The 22,014-nt window shown below is 35.5% G+C and overlaps 1 protein-coding gene across 1 annotated transcript; it reads right to left on the minus strand.

Annotated features, from left to right (window-relative positions):
- Nucleotides 1–2,323: 2,323 nt before the first annotated feature.
- On the minus strand, nt 2,324–13,205 carry LOC113109652 (probable inactive glycosyltransferase 25 family member 3). Its single transcript, XM_026273351.1, has 12 exons — nt 12,881–13,205; nt 11,866–11,976; nt 11,622–11,739; nt 11,206–11,340; nt 9,681–9,885; nt 9,346–9,465; nt 8,035–8,111; nt 7,854–7,960; nt 7,632–7,764; nt 6,590–6,717; nt 6,171–6,374; nt 2,324–3,352 (listed from the first exon to the last, which is right to left on the minus strand). Exons 1-12 carry the CDS (start codon nt 13,081–13,083, stop codon nt 3,118–3,120), a joined length of 1,776 nt encoding a protein of 591 aa, XP_026129136.1. The 5' UTR covers nt 13,084–13,205; the 3' UTR covers nt 2,324–3,117.
- Between the last annotated feature and the right edge of the window lie 8,809 nt (nt 13,206–22,014).

The raw sequence follows: 22,014 nt of genomic DNA on the forward strand, positions 1-22,014 counted from the left end.
TAACCCTAGTGTAAACTCTCCACCCACTAAGATCTGTAGTAGGTTCAGTCTGACTGCAGAAACAGTTGGAAGAAATGTTATTTACTACGTTATACATGTTTAAATATATGGAAAAAAGATGTTAGCTTTATTCTGATTTATACATATGTATTTGGCATGTGAAGACTCAGCTGTCAGTTTTCCCTCGGAGCAGATCACAATTAGAGCAGAAAGGTTGATCTCAGACATCTGCTCTACTGTAAGGATTCTGAACTACAGGAGGCTTCATTGCTCCTAGAAAATATTGTGGATATAATTGAGCATTTCAGGAGGAATATAACTCTTAAAACTATGTGGTGAAAGATCTAGACTCCAAACATATTATAAAACACAAACATGAATATAAAATATAAAATTGGTGTCAGTATGCATGCAAATTTGATTATTAATTTCACACAAAAAGTGTTTTTAATGTAAGGTCTTAAAATTTTACAGACAGAAACGGAGTCACTGACAGAATAACAAGTGTTTTCCAGAGACCATGTACTGTGAACATTATTGGCTGACCTATTTCTATGTACAAGCCCAAAAAACACCCTGGAGAGCTCTGTTTTAGACACTTTGAGACAGCCAATCAGAGGAGGTTTAGTGAGCCCACCCCCTGGCCAGGGAAATATGACAACACACTGCATGAAGCAATGACAGAAGCATATCAGTGACAACACCCACAATATTACTGCCTCCATTCATTCAGATACTTACAAACTGTTGTAAAATTATATTAAAAAGGCACCGGAGATTATTTATTGAAGAGCAGAGCAGTGTTTAACCTACAGAGCCCTAGAACATAAGATAACAAGCTAACGGTTTGACACAGAGAAGATCAAAACCATCTGATTAGACATTTCAAACTGCTGTTTCTGTGCAGTAATCATTACAATGTAATCATTGCAAACCCATTGATTGTGTCTCATTTGAGAATGAACTGCTCAGATGTGAATCCAGACGCAGTGCAGTTTTGCTGTTCTTATGAAACAGGGTTCACTGGGGTCATGAGGGGACATGCCTTCAGCTGAGAAAGTCCCTCTTTCAGACACTGAACCCTGTCACATGACCCCTGCACTGCTCTGAAAGACATAAGCATCAGTCTGAACCCTTAACAACATCTCAGTATTGTGAGAGGAACAGTTATGTCATAAAAGATTATCTCAGTATGTGACTAAGGACTCTGTGTCATTTACAAGAGCTTTTTTTTACTAATTTATTGAGCTTTATTGTTGTATTGATTGTTTCCTGTCTGGTACTGAATGTCTGAAGAAACTGCCGTGGTGCTTGTCGATAGTTTATGTGGAACTGAAAACACTCAGAAGTGTATTTTACTCATCGATCTCATGAAATGTGAATTGCCTCTTGTAAATAATGTCAGGAAGTTCACTCGGATTGAGAACGACTATTTCAGACTACTTCAAACATTTGTAAACTTTGCGTACAAGCTACTGTATGTACTGTAAATTCAGTCTATTCAGTGTTATTTTAGCATCCTTGATATAGTACTATAAATGTATGTTTTCAATTCAATTTTAGTTGAATTTTGTCTTTGGTTATTTTGTCATTTACATTCTTTTTTTTGTTGTAAGTTTTAAAATGACAAATGTCGCCTTTAGCAACTATCTGAAATAAGTTTATTTTATTTTTTATATTTTATTTCAGGTAATGTTTAATTTAATGGTAGTTTAATGTAGCCTATTTCTAAAAAAAAAAATAATAATAATAAAAAATTTAAATAATTGGTAACACTATTTTAAGGTGTCCTTGTTCCAGTGTAACTATACATTTAAGTACTGAGTAATGTTAATTAACTACATGTATTTGCAATATTGCTAGTTAGGATTATGGTTTGGTTTAGGGTTCCTTTTTAGGGTACTAATTACACTGTAACAAGAACACCTTAAAATAAAGTCCAACCAAATAATTAAAAAAAAAAAGGTCCTAGTTAATTACTCGCTCAAAATATATACACTCTAGAAAACCGAAAGGTTGTACCTGTCCATTTGTAATCTTACCAACAGATGGCGATAGAACCGCAGCAGAGCGAGCAGCTCCTGGAAGTGAAGTAAAACTACTTCCCACAATGTGTTGCCAAGTCAACTTTTTGTCAAATTTGATAAAACCTTATGATTATATTCTGGTCCTAACTAGTAATGGGTCTACTGCCTCTGTATTTATTGTTTGTCCAAGAGACAAGAGAAGAAAACGTCCAACTGACATCCAACAATGTAATGTTTAAAAAAACGTAATTCTTTATTTCAATAACAACAAAAATTTCCGAAACTCTCATGCATACTCTTATCATGCCATTTAATTTGGTCCCACTGTTCAGTTTGGAGAGACACAGAAGGGAATAAGACTGGGAAAATAATAAATAAGAACAAATGATGGGAACAGAAATTTGTCATGAACAGCAAAAGTGCACAAAAAGAGAGAGAGAAATTGACCACACCATTTCTAATATACACTAAGCTCTGTTTGTTTGATTGTCTGAGCATGATAGTCCTTATGACAGCTGTTTAAACTCCAGTAATACAATTTATAATGCACCACTTCTGTAAAAGCTATCAAATGTCCTTTTTTATAGTTAATAAAGAAAAATAACCTGATAAAAAAAGCAAAATTAGCTTAATCCATACCAAAAAATGGACAAAAACTTTCAACCTCAAATATATAATAAAATGTTTTAATTCGTGGTCAGATATAAGAGTCATCAAATGTATCGCACCCTTTTACCTTTACAGTTCTTGTTTTACAATAAAAATGTTTTCCATTTTTAATGTTGATTTTTCCAATTTTCTCGCCGTTGGATTTGCGCTGGCATGAAAACGTGCCTTCATATCATTTATTTTACTAAGTAAATGTATCTTAACGAAGAGATTTTTTTAAAAATTTTTACTGGAAAACAAGAAAAATGTATTTTTGTTGTTGTAGAGTGACTCTTCCTAAGGATTGGTCCCAGGTCTCCCTCGTCTCTTCCAGTTTTGAGGTCTCCATGATGAGTGACATTTCTCTCCTAATAAAGAGCTGCTCACTCCTGATCCTTCTGCTCTTAGAAGATGCCCATTCATGAGGCTTTGGGGCTGTACCTCACAACTCGTCCTTGTAGGTGGCGCTCTGCAGGCCGGCCGGTGGCTGAGAGCCCTTCAGAGTTTTATAGGAGCCCCTCCAGTCCGTGAGCACATTGTCATCATCCCACAGCGTAGAGGTCTCTGTGTCGCTCACCCACTCCGGGTCACCGGCGTAATGGCAGGGCTGCACCAGAAGGGGGTGTGTGGAATACGCCATCAGATTCCGATTGGGAAAATGGGATTTGTAGTCCTCACTGTTGAGAGGAAACATCAAAATAAAACACTTTAGCAATGTGAGCGCTTATTATTAAAGGCTTTAGAAAATAGGTCTAAAATATGTTCATGTGACATCACCAGACCCCTAACCATACATTTAAGAAATAAATAATGTACATAAAATAAAATAAATGAAAATATTATGGTTAAAATAAATAAAATTATACAATATAAATAAAATTATATATATATATATATATATATATATATATATATATATATATATATATATATATATATATATATATATATATATATATATATATATGTATATAAATATATATATATATATATGTATATATATATATACACACACACACACACACACACATACATATAAATCCCTACAAGCAGTAATATAATATAATATTATTACCAAGCAAGATGATTAATAATACTATTATACTAATAATACAATGTTTATACTAGATATATTTACACTATATCCATATTTTATCCTGATGTTCCTACCCCTCAGTATGAGCAATATTATATTAATTATAAAATCTATATTTTATCCCCAAGTATATGCAATATAAATAAAAAACCTGCAATACAATCAAATAAAAGTAAATAAACAAAATTATACTATAATATATATGTGTGTGTGTGTAGATCTATAAAATATTTTATTCTATTTTATTAATATATAAAAATCCAAATTTTATTCCAGATTTGAAAAAAATAATCCCTAACCATAAGTGTAAGCAATAATATAACATAATATAAAATAATGTAATAATGAACAGACAATGAGTGCAATGATAATACTAATAATATCTAATAATTTTTACACTATATCCATATTTTATCCTAATGTAAAACAATGTTCTACCACTCAGTATGAGCAATATAATATAATATAATATAATATAATATAATATAATATAATATAATATAATATAATATAATATAATAATAACTTGGAACTTAGGGTTAGGATCCAGAATCAGATGATGAATTGCTTTAGGGCTCGTGCTGCTTGAATAAAATGTCAAATACTTTCAGCAGAAGCCTGAAGAGGTGCTTCACGTGCTGAGGGTAAACGTGTGTACTGGGCCTGCTGGCAGACGGCCCTTGGCTTTGTCAGACCTGGAAGGAGAGCAAAGCAGCAAACACCGGCTAAAGTAGAAACTCGTTTAGCTGGAATGTGTAACGGGGAAGACAGGGAAGGGTGTTTAAAGGGTTAGCCGTCCGCGGGGCAGCAGCAGCACACCGGATCGCTGGAAAGATTGAATAAGGCTGCTCTGATCTGTCTCTGTGGGGATGAGGATCTTCAGGCGGGACGTGCCAAGCTAAATGAATAAGAGTCAGAGATGGAGAGGAAACGGACAGGGGAAATGGATGGCATCACGCCAATCCACAGCGCACACAAAACCACTCGCGCTGAGGAATCAAAGCTAATGCCAACTCAAGATCTGGGTTTCTCTCTGTCTATAAAAATCAAAGGACTATCACATAGTTAAGAAACTATGTAGAGAGTACCAAAACACACATTTGTGGTGAGATATTTCCGGCAGGCATACTTTGCAAAAATATGAAGTACTCATAAAATATAAACAAGGAGAAAATGACGGTATGCATTTGTCTTTATGGGGAAGAATGCATACTTTCTCAACTATAATGAGCAACATCACTCTTTAAACTTCACAAATAATTTTAACATTTAAAGAAACAGTTTCACCAAAAATTAAAATTGGCTGAAAATATATTCACCCCCAGGTGATCAAAAATGTAGATGAGTTTGCTTCTTCATCAGATTTGGAGAAATCTATCATTACATCACTTGTTCACCAGTGGATGCTCTGCAGTGAATGGGTGCCGTCAGGATGAGAGTCCAAACAGCTGATAAAAACATCACAATAATCCACAAGTGATCCACACCAGAAGCAAGTCAAGCAAAGGTTAAAAGTTCTGGATGGATTTGTTTCTTCACAAGACGTTAACTGATGGACTGGTGTGGATTATTGGCATGTTTTTATCAGCTGTTAGGACTCTCATTCTGACGGCACCCATTCACCACAGAGGATCCATTGGTGAACAAGTGATGTAACGCTACTATTTCTTTAAATCTGTTCAGATGAAGAAACAAACTCATCTACATCTGGGATGGTCTGAGGTAATAATAATAATAATAATAATAATTTGTTACATTTTATATAGCGCTTTTCTAGACACTCAAAGCGCTTTACATTGTCAGGGGGTATCTCCTCATCCACCACCAGTGTGCAGCATCCACCTGGATGATGCGACGGCAGCCATATTGCGCCAGAACGCCCACCACACACCAGCTTACTGGTGGAGAGGAGACAGCGTGATGAAGCCAATCAGTAGGTATGGGGATTGTTAGGAGGCCATGATGGTCAGAGACCAATGGGTGAATTGAGCCAGGATGCCGAGGTCACACCTCTACTCTTTTCGAAAGACATCCTGGGATTTTTAATGACCACAGAGAGTCAGGACCTCGGTTTAACGTCTCATCCGAAGGACGGTGCTTGTTGACAGTTTAGTGTCCCTATCACTACACTGGGGCGCTAGGACCCACACAGACCACAGGGTGAGCACCCCCTGCTGGCCTCACTAGCACCTCTTCCAGCAGCAACCTAGTTTTCTCAGGAGGTCTCCCATCCAGGTACTGACCAGGCTCAGCCCTGCTTAGCTTCAGTGGGCAACCGGTCTTGGGCTCCAGGGTGATATGGCTGCCGGTAGACTATATTTTCGAGGTAGACTATATTTTCATTTCTGGGTGAACTATTAAAGTAAAATTAGTTTAGGCCTGAACACCGTCTTACTCACTTGGGGTGCTTGTCATACATGATGGGTAGAAACTCATCCACAGGAAGCATCTTGGATATCGGTTCGGCGTTGAGGAGCTTCTGAGCTCCCTGAAGAGAGATGGCGTAAGACAGCGTCCAGTAGGAGTAATCGGCGTACACCAGGTTCCTCACATTCTCCACTGGGACTTCCTCTTCAGGGTTCACCTTCTTCCTGCCCAGGTATCTGCAACAGTCAAAGACACCTGATGAGGGCACTACATCTGTGATGAGTTTACTGTTGGATTGCGGGAGGATCTTTTAAATATCTAAGAATTTGAAATTGTCTACATGGATATGGGAAATGTATGTTATAAAATAAAAATAAACGCAAAAGCAATATTCTGATTCTGGTTTCTTGTAGCTACCACAGCAACCGTGTGACAGACAGGTGTCACTCACATGATGTCCCAGTCCAGCTCCACCTGCTCCACCTCCTCCATCAGACGCAGCAGGCGACGCTTAAAGTTGGCTTGGAAACGCATGTCGTCCTCAAAGATCAGCGCCTTGTCTAGCTGCATGTCCACCATCTATGATTGAAAGAACAGCTAATCATTTTGACATACTATAAACACGATATGATATTTCAGATTGAATTATTTGAATATAGACTACCATTCAGAAGTTAGGTTTGAATTTAATACTTCACAAGGATGCACCCAACTGATCAAAAGTGACAGTGAAAACATGTATAATGTTACAAAGCTTTCTATTTCTAATAAATGTTGTTCTTTTGAACTTTTCATTGAATTATTGAATTTTCATAAAAGAACCCTGAAAAAAATATTATTACAGATTCCACACAAATATGAAGCAGCACAACTGTTCTCAACAGCATATTATTATGATTTCTGAAGAATCTTGTGACACTGAAGACATTATTTTAAATTGTAATAATATTTCACAATATTCACCATTTTTGATCAAATAAATTCAGCCTTAACATCCAGACATTAAACCTTTATACTTTTTATTTAGTAGTATTATTTTAGCTACATTCAACACTTGAAAAATGTTAACACAACTAAAAATGTCTTTAAAAATGTCTCAGCATTAGAATTCAAGATATTTCTTAAGTTCTTTTTTAGACTGCATTTGTTAACATTAGTTGACTAAACTAGCTAACAATGAGAAATACTTCTAAAGCATTTATTAATCTTAGTTCATGCTAATTTAAACATTCAGTAATACATTATTAATTAAAAGTTCTATCTGTTAATATAACGTTGTAATGATAATAATAGTGTAATTCAACTAACAATGAACAGTTGTATTTCTATTAACCAAAATTTAGAAAAAGCTTGATAAATACTGTAATAAATGTATTGTTCATTAGCGAATGCATTAACCAACATTAACTGATGGAGCCTTAGTGTAAAGTGTTAGCGATAACAAAATATCAAACACAGTGGCGTTTACTGAAATAGTTTTAGGGGCGGCTGACCTCTTTCCAGATGTAGTAGTGGCTGAGGAAGCAGCCCACCTCTCCCTTGGTCAGCGTGCGGCCGGAGAAAGGGTCGTAGTAACCAGGTAAGAGATCGACACCTAGGATCTTAATATCGCTGCTGTTCAGAGCTCTGCATGCACACACCGGTGAAAAAACTCAATTATTGCTCTCATTTTCATTTGCATATATAACAATGGATGGATAAATGTCTGTACTTACGCTCCATCTATAGCATCCACAACTTTGGCATCAATCTCCATCTCATACAGCGACCATAGCATCCTGTCCCTGCGGTCTGGACGTCTGCGCAGGTTTATCAGGTAGATCTGAGGAGAACAAACACACGGGGTGAATGCAGCTCAAAGCAATGGTAAAATACAGAGTATGTGCTCCACTTTACCTCATCAAAGCCCATGAGATCAGACCGTTTGGGAGGAACGTGGACATAGCGAGACAAGTACATTGGTGGCCCGTGGACTGTGGGAGAAATGACTTCTTCAGTTAGGACACAAATCCTTTGATTAAGGAGCTGATAGCTAATTAGCAGCAGATTACTACAATATTCAAATACACTGAGATCTCACTGAAAATCATTTCATGCTGCATGATCATCAGATTTTGTGAAGCTTAGAGCTATGGAAGCAGGTTTTTACCTTTCAAATTAAAAGGTTTTTGTAGCTTTTTCTCATAATTAACTTCATATCTTGTTATTGTGACTTCATATCACAAGTAGAACTGCAACATTTATCTCATACTCTGAATTAATATCTCACATTTATGTCTTCAATTTCATAATATAATGTTCATCTCATAATATCCCTCATGTTTTTTTATTATTATTATTCTCAGTTGCCACTCTTGTGTAAAAGAAATACACTTTTACATATTTTAAAAGTGTATTAATTTTTTTTTAAATAATCCACTTTAAGATTTTTCTTATATGCAAATGTGATGTAATGTTTTCAGACACTTAATTGCATGTTAGTTACAATTCCATACATTTTTTTTAAAGCTTAAATTTATATTCGATTCAATTAGCTGAAATTAGTAGTTTTTTTGACCCACTTATTTTATACTAATGTAAATATTTAAATATAGTTTCATAATTACTTCTATTGTATGTACTATTGTACTTCTACTGTCTAAAATATACTTTAAAGTCATTTCTATTTAAATGTATATGTCATGTATTTACATAAATTAGTAATTACACATATGTATTGTTAAAGGTGCAATTTAATACATTTAAAATATATATTTACTGTAATTATAATAATAAATAACATAATATCATTCAAAATATAGTCAAGTACTCATGTGCTTTAGTATGTTAGTCAGCACATCAAAATAAAATGTACTTCTAAAGTCTATTTCGTCAAAGCATGATAAAAATTATTAAAAGACAATTATTTAAAACTTATTTTACTTATATACTTTATTTATATACAGCAACATGCTCAATATGTCTTTAAGTGGCCTTTTATTTTACTATCATTATATAATCTGTGTTTACATTTTTTTTTACTATTCTTTAAAGAAGTACTATAGTTGCACCTTTAATACAAGTGCATTTCTTTTTTACAAAGGTCATGCTAGCTAGGTCTTGCATGCTGTTTTTAAAGTGACATCCTGAAATTGTCAGTTCTTCAAGTCATCGCACAAGTTTTATTCGAATAATCTAACTGAATATCTAAATGTCAGTGTTACTCACTCAGAGATTCCAGGTAAAGGTGGACAAAATTGATCCGATCATCCTCCACGGTCTGATGAGGCTTTGCAGGTACGTTCAGATACCCGTAACGCTCCTTGTTACACAGATACATCTGCACCTCTGTTTCAGAGAGTGAATCATATCAGATGAATAGTGTCAGTAATTTTACTCAGTCCATCTCTTTCCAAAGCTATTTGACTGTCAATGCTAAAAAATGTTATTGTGAGTTGGATACAGGTTGGAATTTTTCCCTCAACTAAATCCAAATGTTAAACTGATCATATTGCGTAAGAGAAATTACATCTACTGGAGTCATCCAGAAGGGGGCACTATACCTGATATTCGGCAGGAGAAGGCAAAAACGATGATGTCGTCAAAGGGCCAGGAGTAGTCTTTGTGAGGGGGGTGAAAGGACACTTTCTTGGTGCCTGCCTTGCGCAGGTCCAGCAGAATAGTGGAGTGGACCATCGGCACAGGGTAGCAGCCCAGCCTTTGACGCTGTTTTGTGGGAAAGTACTCAGCAGTACGACGATAGTAACCCTGAGATAGACAGAAAACTCAACAACACAGCCAAAGGACAAAGTGTTTGAGCAAACAGACTTATAATAAACTACTATCTTCAAATGTGATGTTGTATTTCTTAGGAGATCCTCACTTAAACTGAACTGAGGAATTGTTTTTCCACACTGTTTATGCATAGTGTGCTTTGTGAAGTGTGATTAATGAATCAATTTGCTTGAACAATTCACGTAAATTAACCAAAAGAAAAAGTCACAGATTTAATCTTCCATGCAGAAGTTCCAATGCAACATTTCATGTCTTTTTGTAGCAATATATTTAGTTACATATTTGGTGAAAGCGGTAATAAAGGTAAATATTCACATTATTTAAATTATAATTGAATGCTATATATATATATATACTACTCAACTACTATTTAAATGTTTGGGGTTCTATAAGAAGTCTCTTAAGCTCCCAAAATGCTGCATTAATTTGATGAAATATTGTGAAATATTATTACAATTAAAACAACTGTTTGAATATATTTTCATATGGCATTTATTTCTGTGATGCAAAGTTGATTTTTCAGCAACATTACTCTGGTCTTCAGTGTCATATCATCCTATAGAAATCACTCTAATATGATGATTTGATGCTAAAAATGATTAGAGCTGGCAACAATTAATCGCGATTAATCGCATCCAAAAGAAAAGTTTTTGTTTACATAATGTATGTGTGTGTACGGTGTATATTTATTATGTATATATAAAGACAAACACATACAGTATATATTTAGAAAATATTCACATGTATATAATTATATTCATATTATACTTAAATATATTTAATATATAAACAACCTATTTTTCTTAAATATGCACATGCATGTGAGTGTATTTATATATACATAATAAATATACCCTAAACAGTACACATACATGTTATGTAAACAAAACCTTTTATTTTGTATGCAATTAATCGCGATTAATCGTTGACCAGCACTAAAAATTATGAAACATTATTAAACATTTATTTGAAATAGAATTTTTTTCTTAGAATCTAAATGGCTTGACTATTAAAGGCTGACATTTCTGATAATTTAATGCATCTGTACTAAATAAAAGGTATACATTTTTTTTAAAGAAAAAAAACAACTGTGACCCCAAACTTATTTAAATCACCAGTAGTCTGTAAATGGAGAAGATACACTGATCAGCAGCAGTGAAAGCAGATATGGCAACTTTATTAATGTGGTGTATTGCAAGATGAAACGTTAGCTATCATTCATTGCGTTGTTGGAACGTACACATGCACACACACTCATACACACATCCAAACTGGAAATTGGTTGCACTGTACCTGTGGAGTGATGCCACACCAGTAGTTGGAGTACGCTGACTGTGAGTCCAGCATGGGGGCAATGACTGACTTGTTTTCCGCCATCAAGAGGTGCAGTGTGTCCGGGTTTGTCAGGATGTTGTCTGTGTCTGAATACTGCAGATGAGGAAATAAACACAAAAAGAATGACACAATTCTAATTATACAATTTAATAGTCATGATATTAACAAATATAAAACACTGACATGATATGAGCAAAAATGATTCTAGTGCATTCCAGCACAATTCATATTCATGACCACAGCAAGATCTGAGCCTACATGAACTTTGAAGAATTCTGACCCGGTTGAATCTTTAATACTCCTGGTATATCTATATTTGAGCAACGTGTGATCCAAAATCGGGGTGTATACTGTATGCTCTAACTGGGTCATACCAGAATGTAGTCAGCCCAGCGTTTCTTGGCAAAGTTCAACGCTGCCTGTTTGAGCTTCATAACATACTCATAGCGGCCGTTAGTCCAGTGCTTGGGCCCCAGCTCACCTACATAAGATCTGTGTGGATAAAACAAACCAATTCAAGCTTCAGTGGTAGCACCTAAATTTCAAAAACTTAAAAAAAAAAGTTTTAAAAGGACAAAGTTTCTGCCATATGTGCATGCTGTGTGATGATCATCTCACGTGGGTTTATCTGAAGGTCTCCACTCGATATAGTGATATTGTGTTTGCATGACAGTGAGCCATTCTCGCAGGACTAATGTTGTGTTGTCAATGTTGTGGTCTGTCGCTGCCCTAAAGGAAACAATAAACAGAGAGACAGGAATTAGTGCACATAACTATATACGTATGTAAGCATTTACCTGCATTTAAAGGTTTTCTATAAAGTCATGTGGTGCAACCACAATTCATAAATGTACTGGAAAAAGCAACAGGAAGTGATATCATAGACTGGACCTGTAAAGACCCTCATTACAGTGACCTTTTTATGACAGGCAAAGTTAGTCCAGGTCATAAAATGTCACGTGGTGCAACTCCTAAAATGTTTTGTGATATTTATGATATTTATGAATTTATAATTCATGATCTTTGTAAATATTAATTGTATGTCTAAAAAAATCTAAAAAAGGTTTGGAAAAATTATGATCATGATGTGTGCGCATATTTATTCAGGGTATAAGGAAAATATGGCATTTCTTGATAGTTAAACCACGTGACATTTTAAATAAAAAATGTAAAGATTGAAATCTTATTTGTCAGTGACCGAAATACGGATTAATACAAATTAACTACAAGAACAAACTTTTTTTGTTGTTTGCAATGTAGCATTAGACTTATCATGTCCATTTTAATCAGAAAAAAAATTTATTTAAAATTATTACATTATCATTATTTTTATCCAGTTAATTTTCTCAATAGTGTGCTGATAAACGATTTTAAGTTCAATATATATATATATATATATATATATATATATATATATATATATATATATATATATATATATATATATACACACAGAATATATATAATTATCCCGACCATTATTAGTTGGGGGAAGGGGTTTGGTTTTGGGGAAAAGTCTGAAAAAGTCAAGGGGAGGAGGGGACTGAATGCAAATAAGACTGACCTTTTGACATCTACAAATAATAAGAAAGATCATCCGCGAGCTTGAACGGCAGAGAAGGAAGTTACCTACCAGATAGAGATGCGCTCTTTGGGATAGTTTAATCTCTCGAGAGCTCCGAGGTAGTAGGGTAAAGAATGAGCGGCGTTCCGTGCGATTATAGCTATAACGACCGTGGGTGGCTGCATCTTTGACTCTTCGGTATAATTTTCCTCCGAAAAGTAACACTGTGCTACCACAAGAATGCTCCAAACACTTATGATCCAAGTTAACATGGTTGGATTTCGGTGGTCCTCGGCGTCGTTGCACAAACAGTCCCATCCGCGTCAGCAGCTGAAGAAAAGAGGGCTCTTCCCTAAACTTCACACTCCCCCTCAGAATCTCCGTTCCCCCCGGAGCAAGCCAACGTGTTCTGTTTGCTAGTCTTGAGTTACAACTTCCGTGTGAGGATTTGTTCGTCGAACTGTTACATTTCATGTTCTCTGTAACGTTTACATTGACTATGATTTAGAATATTTCATCGGAACATCTTTTCAAAACTGTTACATTTTAGAACGTTGAATGTTCCGTTAATGTTTCGCTACATTGTTTCACTAGCCAAAATCTTCAGGGCCGTATGCTGACGTTCATTTGTGGTTTTTCCATACTGAACAGGAATAACCTTCTTTTTTCTTGTTTTTGTGGCAACCAAAGAAAGAAAGAGTCCTGAACCGCTGCCATTTCAGCTATTTTTTTCTGTCAGACCAAATCAGCGACATTAATAGAGATAGATGAGCATTTACGGTGAAATTTCTGTCATGTTAAGTGCGAATTCCGAGAGTACATTACTAATTCCTTAACGTTTTTTTTCATGTACATTCTTTCTGAATGAACAAAAATAAGAAATACCAGTTTGATAAAATAGAATCAATTTGAAACCACACAATTAGTGTGTCAACATAAATCAGATATCGTATATTAACAAACAAATACACTTAAAACAATAATGTGTAGCTGCTTGGATGGAAAGCGTTCATATTTTACAAAACAATCAAAGTTCTCGGAAAATTCAACGTTTGCCTACAGTGAATAACCACAAGAGGGACTTGTTGAGCTTTTACAAATGAACCAGCTGGCATTTCAATATGACGTGTCTCCACTGGTTTGACATTAAAAGAGCTATTTTTCCTTATGCGACGCTTAGATAGATAGATAGATAGATAGATAGATAGATAGATAGATAGATAGATAGATAGATAGATAGATAGATATCAAAACCTACAGATGCCATGATATAAAATGTAACAAATGTTTTACAAGTTTGTAAAATAAAAGATGCAGCTGTTGTATAACTCAACCAAACCATTTTAAAAACTCCATATTGATTCAGTTTTTTGCTGATTGTTTATCTGCATGTAAATTGATCATTGGCCATCCACACTATTGAGTTCTTGTCTTTATGAATGCTGAGACGCTCCTCACAGAGAGATCCAGTGAAAGCTGGAAGCTCAAGGAGGAGATGCTGCTGAAGAGCAAAACCTTGGAGGGCGTAATCAGAAAAGAAAACAGCCTACAAAGAACAAAGAGATAAAGGCGCTGAGAGAGTCAACGGAATACAGCTGACTTCCAGCGAAACTGATTTCAGAGGCTTTCAAGTGGCCCTGCTATCATTGGGCCGTTGCACTGCCTGTAACAATTAAATTAGCGCTGTGTTCAGGCCTGGTCTGGAGACTTGGGTCAAAGGGAGTGTCGTTTCGTGGTACCCACACCTACCCTTCCAACCCCATGGCCCTCGGAGGGCACTTTCCCAGCGCTTTCAGCACAGCCAACCCTGAGAGAGTTCACCAACATCCCAACTAACTTTTCACTGCTGGGTCAAAGGTCTGAGGAGCAGGGCAGCAGGGTGTGGCGGGGGGTCGGGGGCACACAAGACAACTAGTCCGGGCCCAAACATTTATTCAGAGAAGGTGGGGACATTTCCCCCCCCCTGGATAACTTTGATTAAGCCACTTTATCCCATGCCCAGTGGGGGGTCTGTCGTGAGCCTATGGATATATGAAGCATGTGGCATACAAGTGAAGGGGATGGGAGGTGCGGGGGGTCTGCTGGTCAGTCAAAATCCCCAAAAGGGCAGCTGGGACACTATGGGAAAGCCTCGAACTTCATCCAGCGTTGTGATAATCAATAACATGTTCCCATACAGACGTCTCACGGCTCATCAGCTCAATAAATGTCACTCACGGTCCCACGCTCAGCTCAATCGTGCAAACTTACTCAGCAGTCGTGAAGTGACAGGCCAACACTGAATGAATGTCAGTTTGTCAAATTTGTTTGAATCTTGACCGAATCGTTTTGGGAAGTATGATTCGTTAAAAAGACATCAGCTGTGTTTTGAAGGGAATGCAACAACAGCATGTTTAATGCAACATAGGACCATTGGAAAAACTCAAAAAAACATACTTATACACACATTTTTACATTCAACTTTTATTGCGGTTCACACAAATAATGATCAGAGGGGTAGATTATTAATAAAGGCTTATTTTTGTACAGGTCCTTGCAAAATAATATGTTATGACTACAAAACATTACCCTAGTGCATGATTTGTGAATGAATACATTTTGATATTTACGTCATATAATGAGTAAACTTGCTTGGTAGCACACCTGGTATGGTGTTGCACTTGAGATGGATGAACATTTTGTTAGATGATGTTTTATTAACAAAGTTTGGGAGAAGTGTGTTCGGCTAATCAACCAATTCAACGCAGGTGGAGCACATTCATATGATCAACTTCATTAGCACAAAAGTATAAAACTTCATTTAAACTGCATTCATATTTGCATATTTTGCTTCTACATAGTACATGAAAAACAATAAGTGAATGGTACCTGAAGGACCTGTTGCTTATTTTGGCTAGATTCTCAAGTGCACATCTGTTGGGCAATTTATTGTGTCACGAAGCCACGGGAAAGAATTGTGAACGGCAGTGACGTGACATGACATGCGTACAGACTGCATTCATACGACACACAGTGATACATATATTCATATATAGAATGGTATATCATTTTTAGTTTCTGCAAAGTAATTACCTTGATTTTTCAAAGTTAAGACTGTTGGAGTTAATTGGTAAATGTTACCAATACTTACTATTACTATTACTTCGGAATTGTTTTGACTAGGATTGACTAAATTGACTAGGAATTTCTGAGTGAAAGGTTTCTTTTTCTTTCTTTTTTTTTCCAGTTTATGGTAGTATGCCATTTTAAATATACTAACCACCTTCTGAAGCACAAAAAAGATTGAGTCTGACTAATAATACCACCAGCACTACTGTGAAAGTGAAATGCATTTCAATTATTCACTGTCTTTGTGGCTGATAAAACAAAAACATGCATCTTGAGGAAGGAGAGCTACTGGGGATGTGTTGGTAGTATAGATAAATTGACTGGTAATCAGACCACTGGGCAGCTCATATGTTCCCACTTGGCCAATACTGCAGGATGACCAATGCACTTAGATGAAATTGCCTCTGTAAATCTATAGCAGTTGCAGTGATTTTGTTCCATCAGTAGAGTTGGGATTCAGTGACACCTTTTTAAGCACACGCTTTGCTTAACACACTTCTGTTAACCATTGCTGTTGAGTAAGACCCACCAAACACCAACAATCTAAAACTTGATTTATTTTTATTTTTATGAATTGCTTATTAAGAAATGTTCACCTTTTGATTATTGCATGATTGTGTCTGATTTTTAAGCTAGCCATACTTTTTAAACACACAGAAGGTTGGGTTAAATATTTAACCCATTCGCTGGGTCAAAACAATCCAGTCGCTGGGTTTGTCCATACTTTACCCAGTGCAGTAAAGTTGAGGGAGGTACACAAAATAAATATTCCTAATAGTGTTGTGTGAAATATACTATATAAGAACATGTTTCAATTCACTCCTTTTCCAAATCTCATTCACGTTTGCATAAGATTAAATGTGCAAACTCGTAATCAATAACACTAAATTCTTTCTTGAACACGAAGTTCTATATTTGAAAAAGCATAAATGAGATTTAAAATTGACAAAATGAAACCTTCTATCTGCAACTGAAATGTAAGGGCTTTTGTAAATGTGATCTATTTTGTAAATGCACATTGCATGCAATTACACTCAAAAAAATGATAATTCAGTCCCTCGTGTTGCTCCAAATCAAATTTTTGAGTGAACTTTAAATGTCTGTTTTCATGGTGGTTTATGTTATTGTTTTTTTGTCACTTGAGAAGTGTAACAGCTATTTAGAGTCACTGTCAGGAACAGAGCAACTTGAACATTCTTCAAAACATCTTGTTTTTTGTTCTTCACAAGAATGAAAGGTTTTAAATGACATAATGGTGAATAAGCTTTATTTTCAGACTTTGAATTGTTCCTTTAACTTTCAGCAGTAACGACAGACAGGTTTTGCTTCCGTGAACAACATAAGCACAGACTGTGGTGCAATTTGCCTAATGGTAAGAGCAAGTGCACCTGAGGACTCCAGATAGTGCCATCTTCTCTATTGCTTTATTACTTTCTCTATGATTCAACAGCTGGCAAATGGTATTATGGCCTAATTAAGTCCTTTCAGTAGTTGCAGCCAGCTTGCTTAAATCAACTGTCCAGCGGCGTTCATTTCAAAATAAAAGCACTTCATTGACTGTTCCTTTGAAGTTTTATTTGCACTGCGATTTTTGATTTCTGTGAATGAACTATTAACTCTTGTGAACTGATAAGACAGCATAGAAATCATTTTGAAAAGCCAGTGTCTCTTGTTGTTGTGGCTTTGTTGAGAGTGGATGTGTGTACTTAAAGCACCGTGGCTCTGTGAAACCTACAACAAGGGTTGAATTTCCCAGTAGACTCTTTAACCTAAGTCACCGCTGCTTCACTTACTGTCTGTGTTGCCTGGCAACCAGCCAACCACAGTGAAAGAATTTGTGTGCCTTTTTTCCCCTTAGTGAAGGGGGCAACAAGAGAAAGTGTGAGAGAGACTATGAGACGGACCTATGTATACAGACCTCCTCCACAGTTTGCTAACTAAGCATGGGGTGCAGGAAGTTAACAAGAAGCGTCCGGAATGCTGGAAACAAGAAGAGTGTCAGAAATTAATCCAGTGCCACACTTTTTTGTTGTTGTTGTTGTTGCTGCAACACACTTCATGTCATTAGCTATAATGATGTCATCAAATATTTAACGCTATCAAATATTTTGACATGTGTGCAATATCCCACATGGGGATTGTGCAAAATCGTCAAAATTTACAAGTAAAATAATATTTTCTCTGTGTGCTAAATTTGAATCTAACAGCCACTTCTTAAAGTTTGTGATATTTCACTGTTCAAATAATAAATAAAATATAATACATGTGATATATATAAAATATAATATATTTTTATTTTTAGATTACAATTTAAAAAAAATCTGAATAGTAATGTGTACTGTACATACTGACTGTAGGATTTCATTGGTGTAATAATTTTAAAAAGTAATATCAACATCTAAACTAGCTGCATGATTTGTGTCTGTAACACAAGTGATGCAGGACTGAAGTTTACTATTGAAGGTTGGCGTTTCTTTTTTTAAGGAGCAATAATACTAGGATTAGTAATGCAGTAAATGACAAAAAATATGAGAACAGCAAATTAGCAACTATATGAACTATTATACATCCAACCAGTGAAAACATCACTTAGTCTTTCAAATCTGATATAATAAAAAATGAAGATAAAAAACCTACTGCGAATCCATTGAGGAACTGATGTTTCCTCTGAAATCACAGATGTCCTGGAGATGGTAGATATCCCGAGGCTGTTGTACGCATCGTTTTGTTCTTTAATATATCCAGTCCAGGCAGATACTCTATACTATTTATAGATTGCACTTACGTGAAGAAAATCTATAACGCAGTTGTGATGGAATAAAGCCAATGGCGAGCAATGAAAAATAAACTATGATAATGACATCAGCACAAAAATATTGTTTTATTGGAAACAACACTGAGCCTTTTTAGACACACATTACTTAAATGTGACAAACTTCAAGATAAAACACAAGCAAATACCAAATCTGAAATCTACAGCAATCTTCATAATTTCCAGCAACAAAAGATTTCATCATCAGACACAGTCGCATTAGGTGTGATTTGCAGTTAGAGTTTATTTCTGCAGGTTGTGGAGTATGTTGGCAGAATTTAGCATGAGTAAAAGTGAAAAATGTCAATAATGAAAGCTAACAAATTGTCCTTTATGGTTATATAGCCAGTCGTAATACATAAACTATTAAAGTTTCTTTAGCTCATTATCCTCTATAAGCATCTTCTCACAGATGGTCTAGGTGTACATTGATCCAGTCTATCTTGTTTGGATTATATAGCGCGCTTGAGATGCCTTCATCTGGGAAAGCTTATTTTGGAAATCTCCCTGGTCCATTGTTCCCCTCCTCCTCTTTTCCTCAGAGGACCAGTTTCATTGCCTACCCCGTGGATCTGGACTCCTCTCCCCCACTGCTCCTTTCAGCTTCTGGGTTAAACATTTATCTGTGAAAAGGGAAAGCACAGTGCCAAAACAAATCAATGTTTCCCACTGTCCTGATGTGCATGACATGACAATATCCTGCCCAGCTGGCCCACTGGGCAACTTGAGTTTTGTGGATTTTTCTCCCTGCTAGAGGTTTGTTGCATCTGAGTTTCAAATTTGTTGAGTACCACAATGCGAAGAAGCCTAGAAATCCAGAAAATAGAAAGCAACTTACAGGTGTTAAAACTACTGGTTTCAAAATGTCTTTATGTTCGTGAATCATATCCATGTAATTCCAATTTAAAAATCATCATAAATATGCCACAGAATAATGCCCAAAGAACCATATTGGGTTTCGCAAAGAACATTCAGTGTTACTTGCTATTTCTCCACTATAAAGAAACTTATGTGCAATGGAAAGATTTTTTTGGATGTTCATGAAACCAAGGATACCTATAAAGAACATTTATTTTTTTAAAGAGTGTACATCCAATAAATTATTATTATTACTATTATTATTTATTTTTTACAGTTTATTAACTAGAATTTATACAATTACATTCTGCTATTTCATATCATATTCAATCTAAAAACAATTGGAGTATGATTAGAAAATGTAAATTAAAATCAATAATTAATATAATTAAATTCTATTTACTTTCTACTTCAAAATTCCATGTTTATTTCAGTGTTAGTTTGGGTATTAAATGTTCTTCATGGAAACAAAGATACAAATAAAGAGACATTATTTTAAAGAGTGTACATTCTTTTTTTTCTATTTTATTATTATTATTAGGCTATTTATTTATTTGATTAGTTATGTATTTATGTCAGTTTATTAACTAGAATTTTTTTTACGATGGCATGACCGCTGTTTCATATATTCAATGTAAAATTAATTTTTTTGGAGAATGATTTACAAGAAAATACTATTTCAGTCTTTCTACTACAAAATTCCATGTGTAATTCAATGTTATTTAGCCTACTTCCTGTTTCTTTGTGATTCATTGTAAGATCTAGCAATTGCTTAGTGCAAACCTTTTTTAAGTGGTGTTTTCATAGACATCTCATACACATTTCATACACTTGTGTCATCACACAAGTAATCTAGTGAACTTAACATTAGTGTAGAAGTTAAACAGCTTTTATTTTGTAGTAAAGACTTGTGTCTATATATAAACTGCATTTCAAAAATAACCCTACCCTACCTAACATTTGCTCGTGTGAAAAGTGTGTCAGGCTAGCACAGACTTTCTCTTTAAAATGCAATTCAAAGCACAACCCTTCCATTAAGCTATACGTAAAAGCCATCAATTAAATCTAAACGTCAGAGGGGTTCTGTTAATACTCGCATTAAACAAGCATTATTACTCTGGATAGCGGTTAACCCTCTCAAGTGGATTGGTGCTATTGAATGCTTGACTGTGAAAAGGCGGCGGCGGGAAAGACGCTTTTAGCGCCAAATGAGCAATGGATTGCACGCGGGCGAGACACCCCGCGGAACTGAAGAGGAGGTTAACTCGCTTACTTCACACAGACAGATGAAAGAATAAAATAGTTTCACTTTAAGAGGGAGGAGCAGTGCCCAGGAGGCGGGAGTTAGGCCATGATTTATTAGGAGAAAAGGGACGTCGAGGGGATCCTTCAGCTCGCGCTAGTCACGCTGACGGGATGAGCGCTCGAGCGAGAGTTAATGTTAGATGATTTTGATGGTTTTGAATATGTTACCTCAGCACTTTGCTTAGATTTGAAGGCTTATTCTTGTATATCGGGCGGTAGATGTAATAAATAATCTTTAACTCTTTTTCTTTTAAGTATCTCACCGGAAACACCTGCTTAATCTAATACATCATAGGAAAAAAAAAATAAAAGTGTTTTCGCGCTTTCTGAGGTGAAACTGCGAGTGAACTAAAATATGTTTATATTTGATGTTATAAGAGAACGTTTCGTAGTGTTTTGCATTTGAAGTGAAACATATACACAATGTACACATTTTTTAAAACCTTTAGAGAAATAGTTTTGCATTTAGACTATCTAGGCTACCACAAAACCAGTAACTGGTGGATGGTTTATTCACAAATATACAAGGGGGGAAACATGGGTTGAAAAAATAACAGTGAAGTGAAATGGCAGGTTTTTTTTTTCTTCACCCAAAAAATGCAGTGATGTTACTGAATGTAGCCTCAACGTTTTATAATTTATATATAGCCTATATATTTAGTAGGCTACTCAGAGATATTTATAAGTCTTCATTGAAATTACAAGTAAAATATTGTTTTTGTTAAACTATAACAGATAGACGATAACGTTAGTGAAATTTATTTTATTTTTTTGTAGGGTAGGCTATAGTTCTCTTTTAGTGGAAAAATGTGTTTAAAAATGTACAGTATTGTTTAATAATAATAATAAGGCCTAATAATAGCCTAACAATAAATTGTTATTATTATTATTAGCCTATTTTTTTCTTTTCCTTCTTTCTGTCTTTCTTTCTTTCTTTTTTTGAGGACATTTGGTTTGTTTTAAAATGATCAAGTGGTCATGCATTTTACGTAAGTGCCTGGTTACAGCGTTGTACTAGCTTTCCTCACCCTAGTAAAGGTGTCCAGAAAACAAACGTCATGCAGTGTGTGTTGACAGAATAAACAGAGTACGGATTGTGATCACTTTTGAGGAGAAAATG

Source organism: Carassius auratus, chromosome 10 (assembly GCF_003368295.1).
Source record: "Carassius auratus strain Wakin chromosome 10, ASM336829v1, whole genome shotgun sequence".
In the NCBI taxonomy this organism is placed as follows: domain Eukaryota; kingdom Metazoa; phylum Chordata; class Actinopteri; order Cypriniformes; family Cyprinidae; genus Carassius; species Carassius auratus.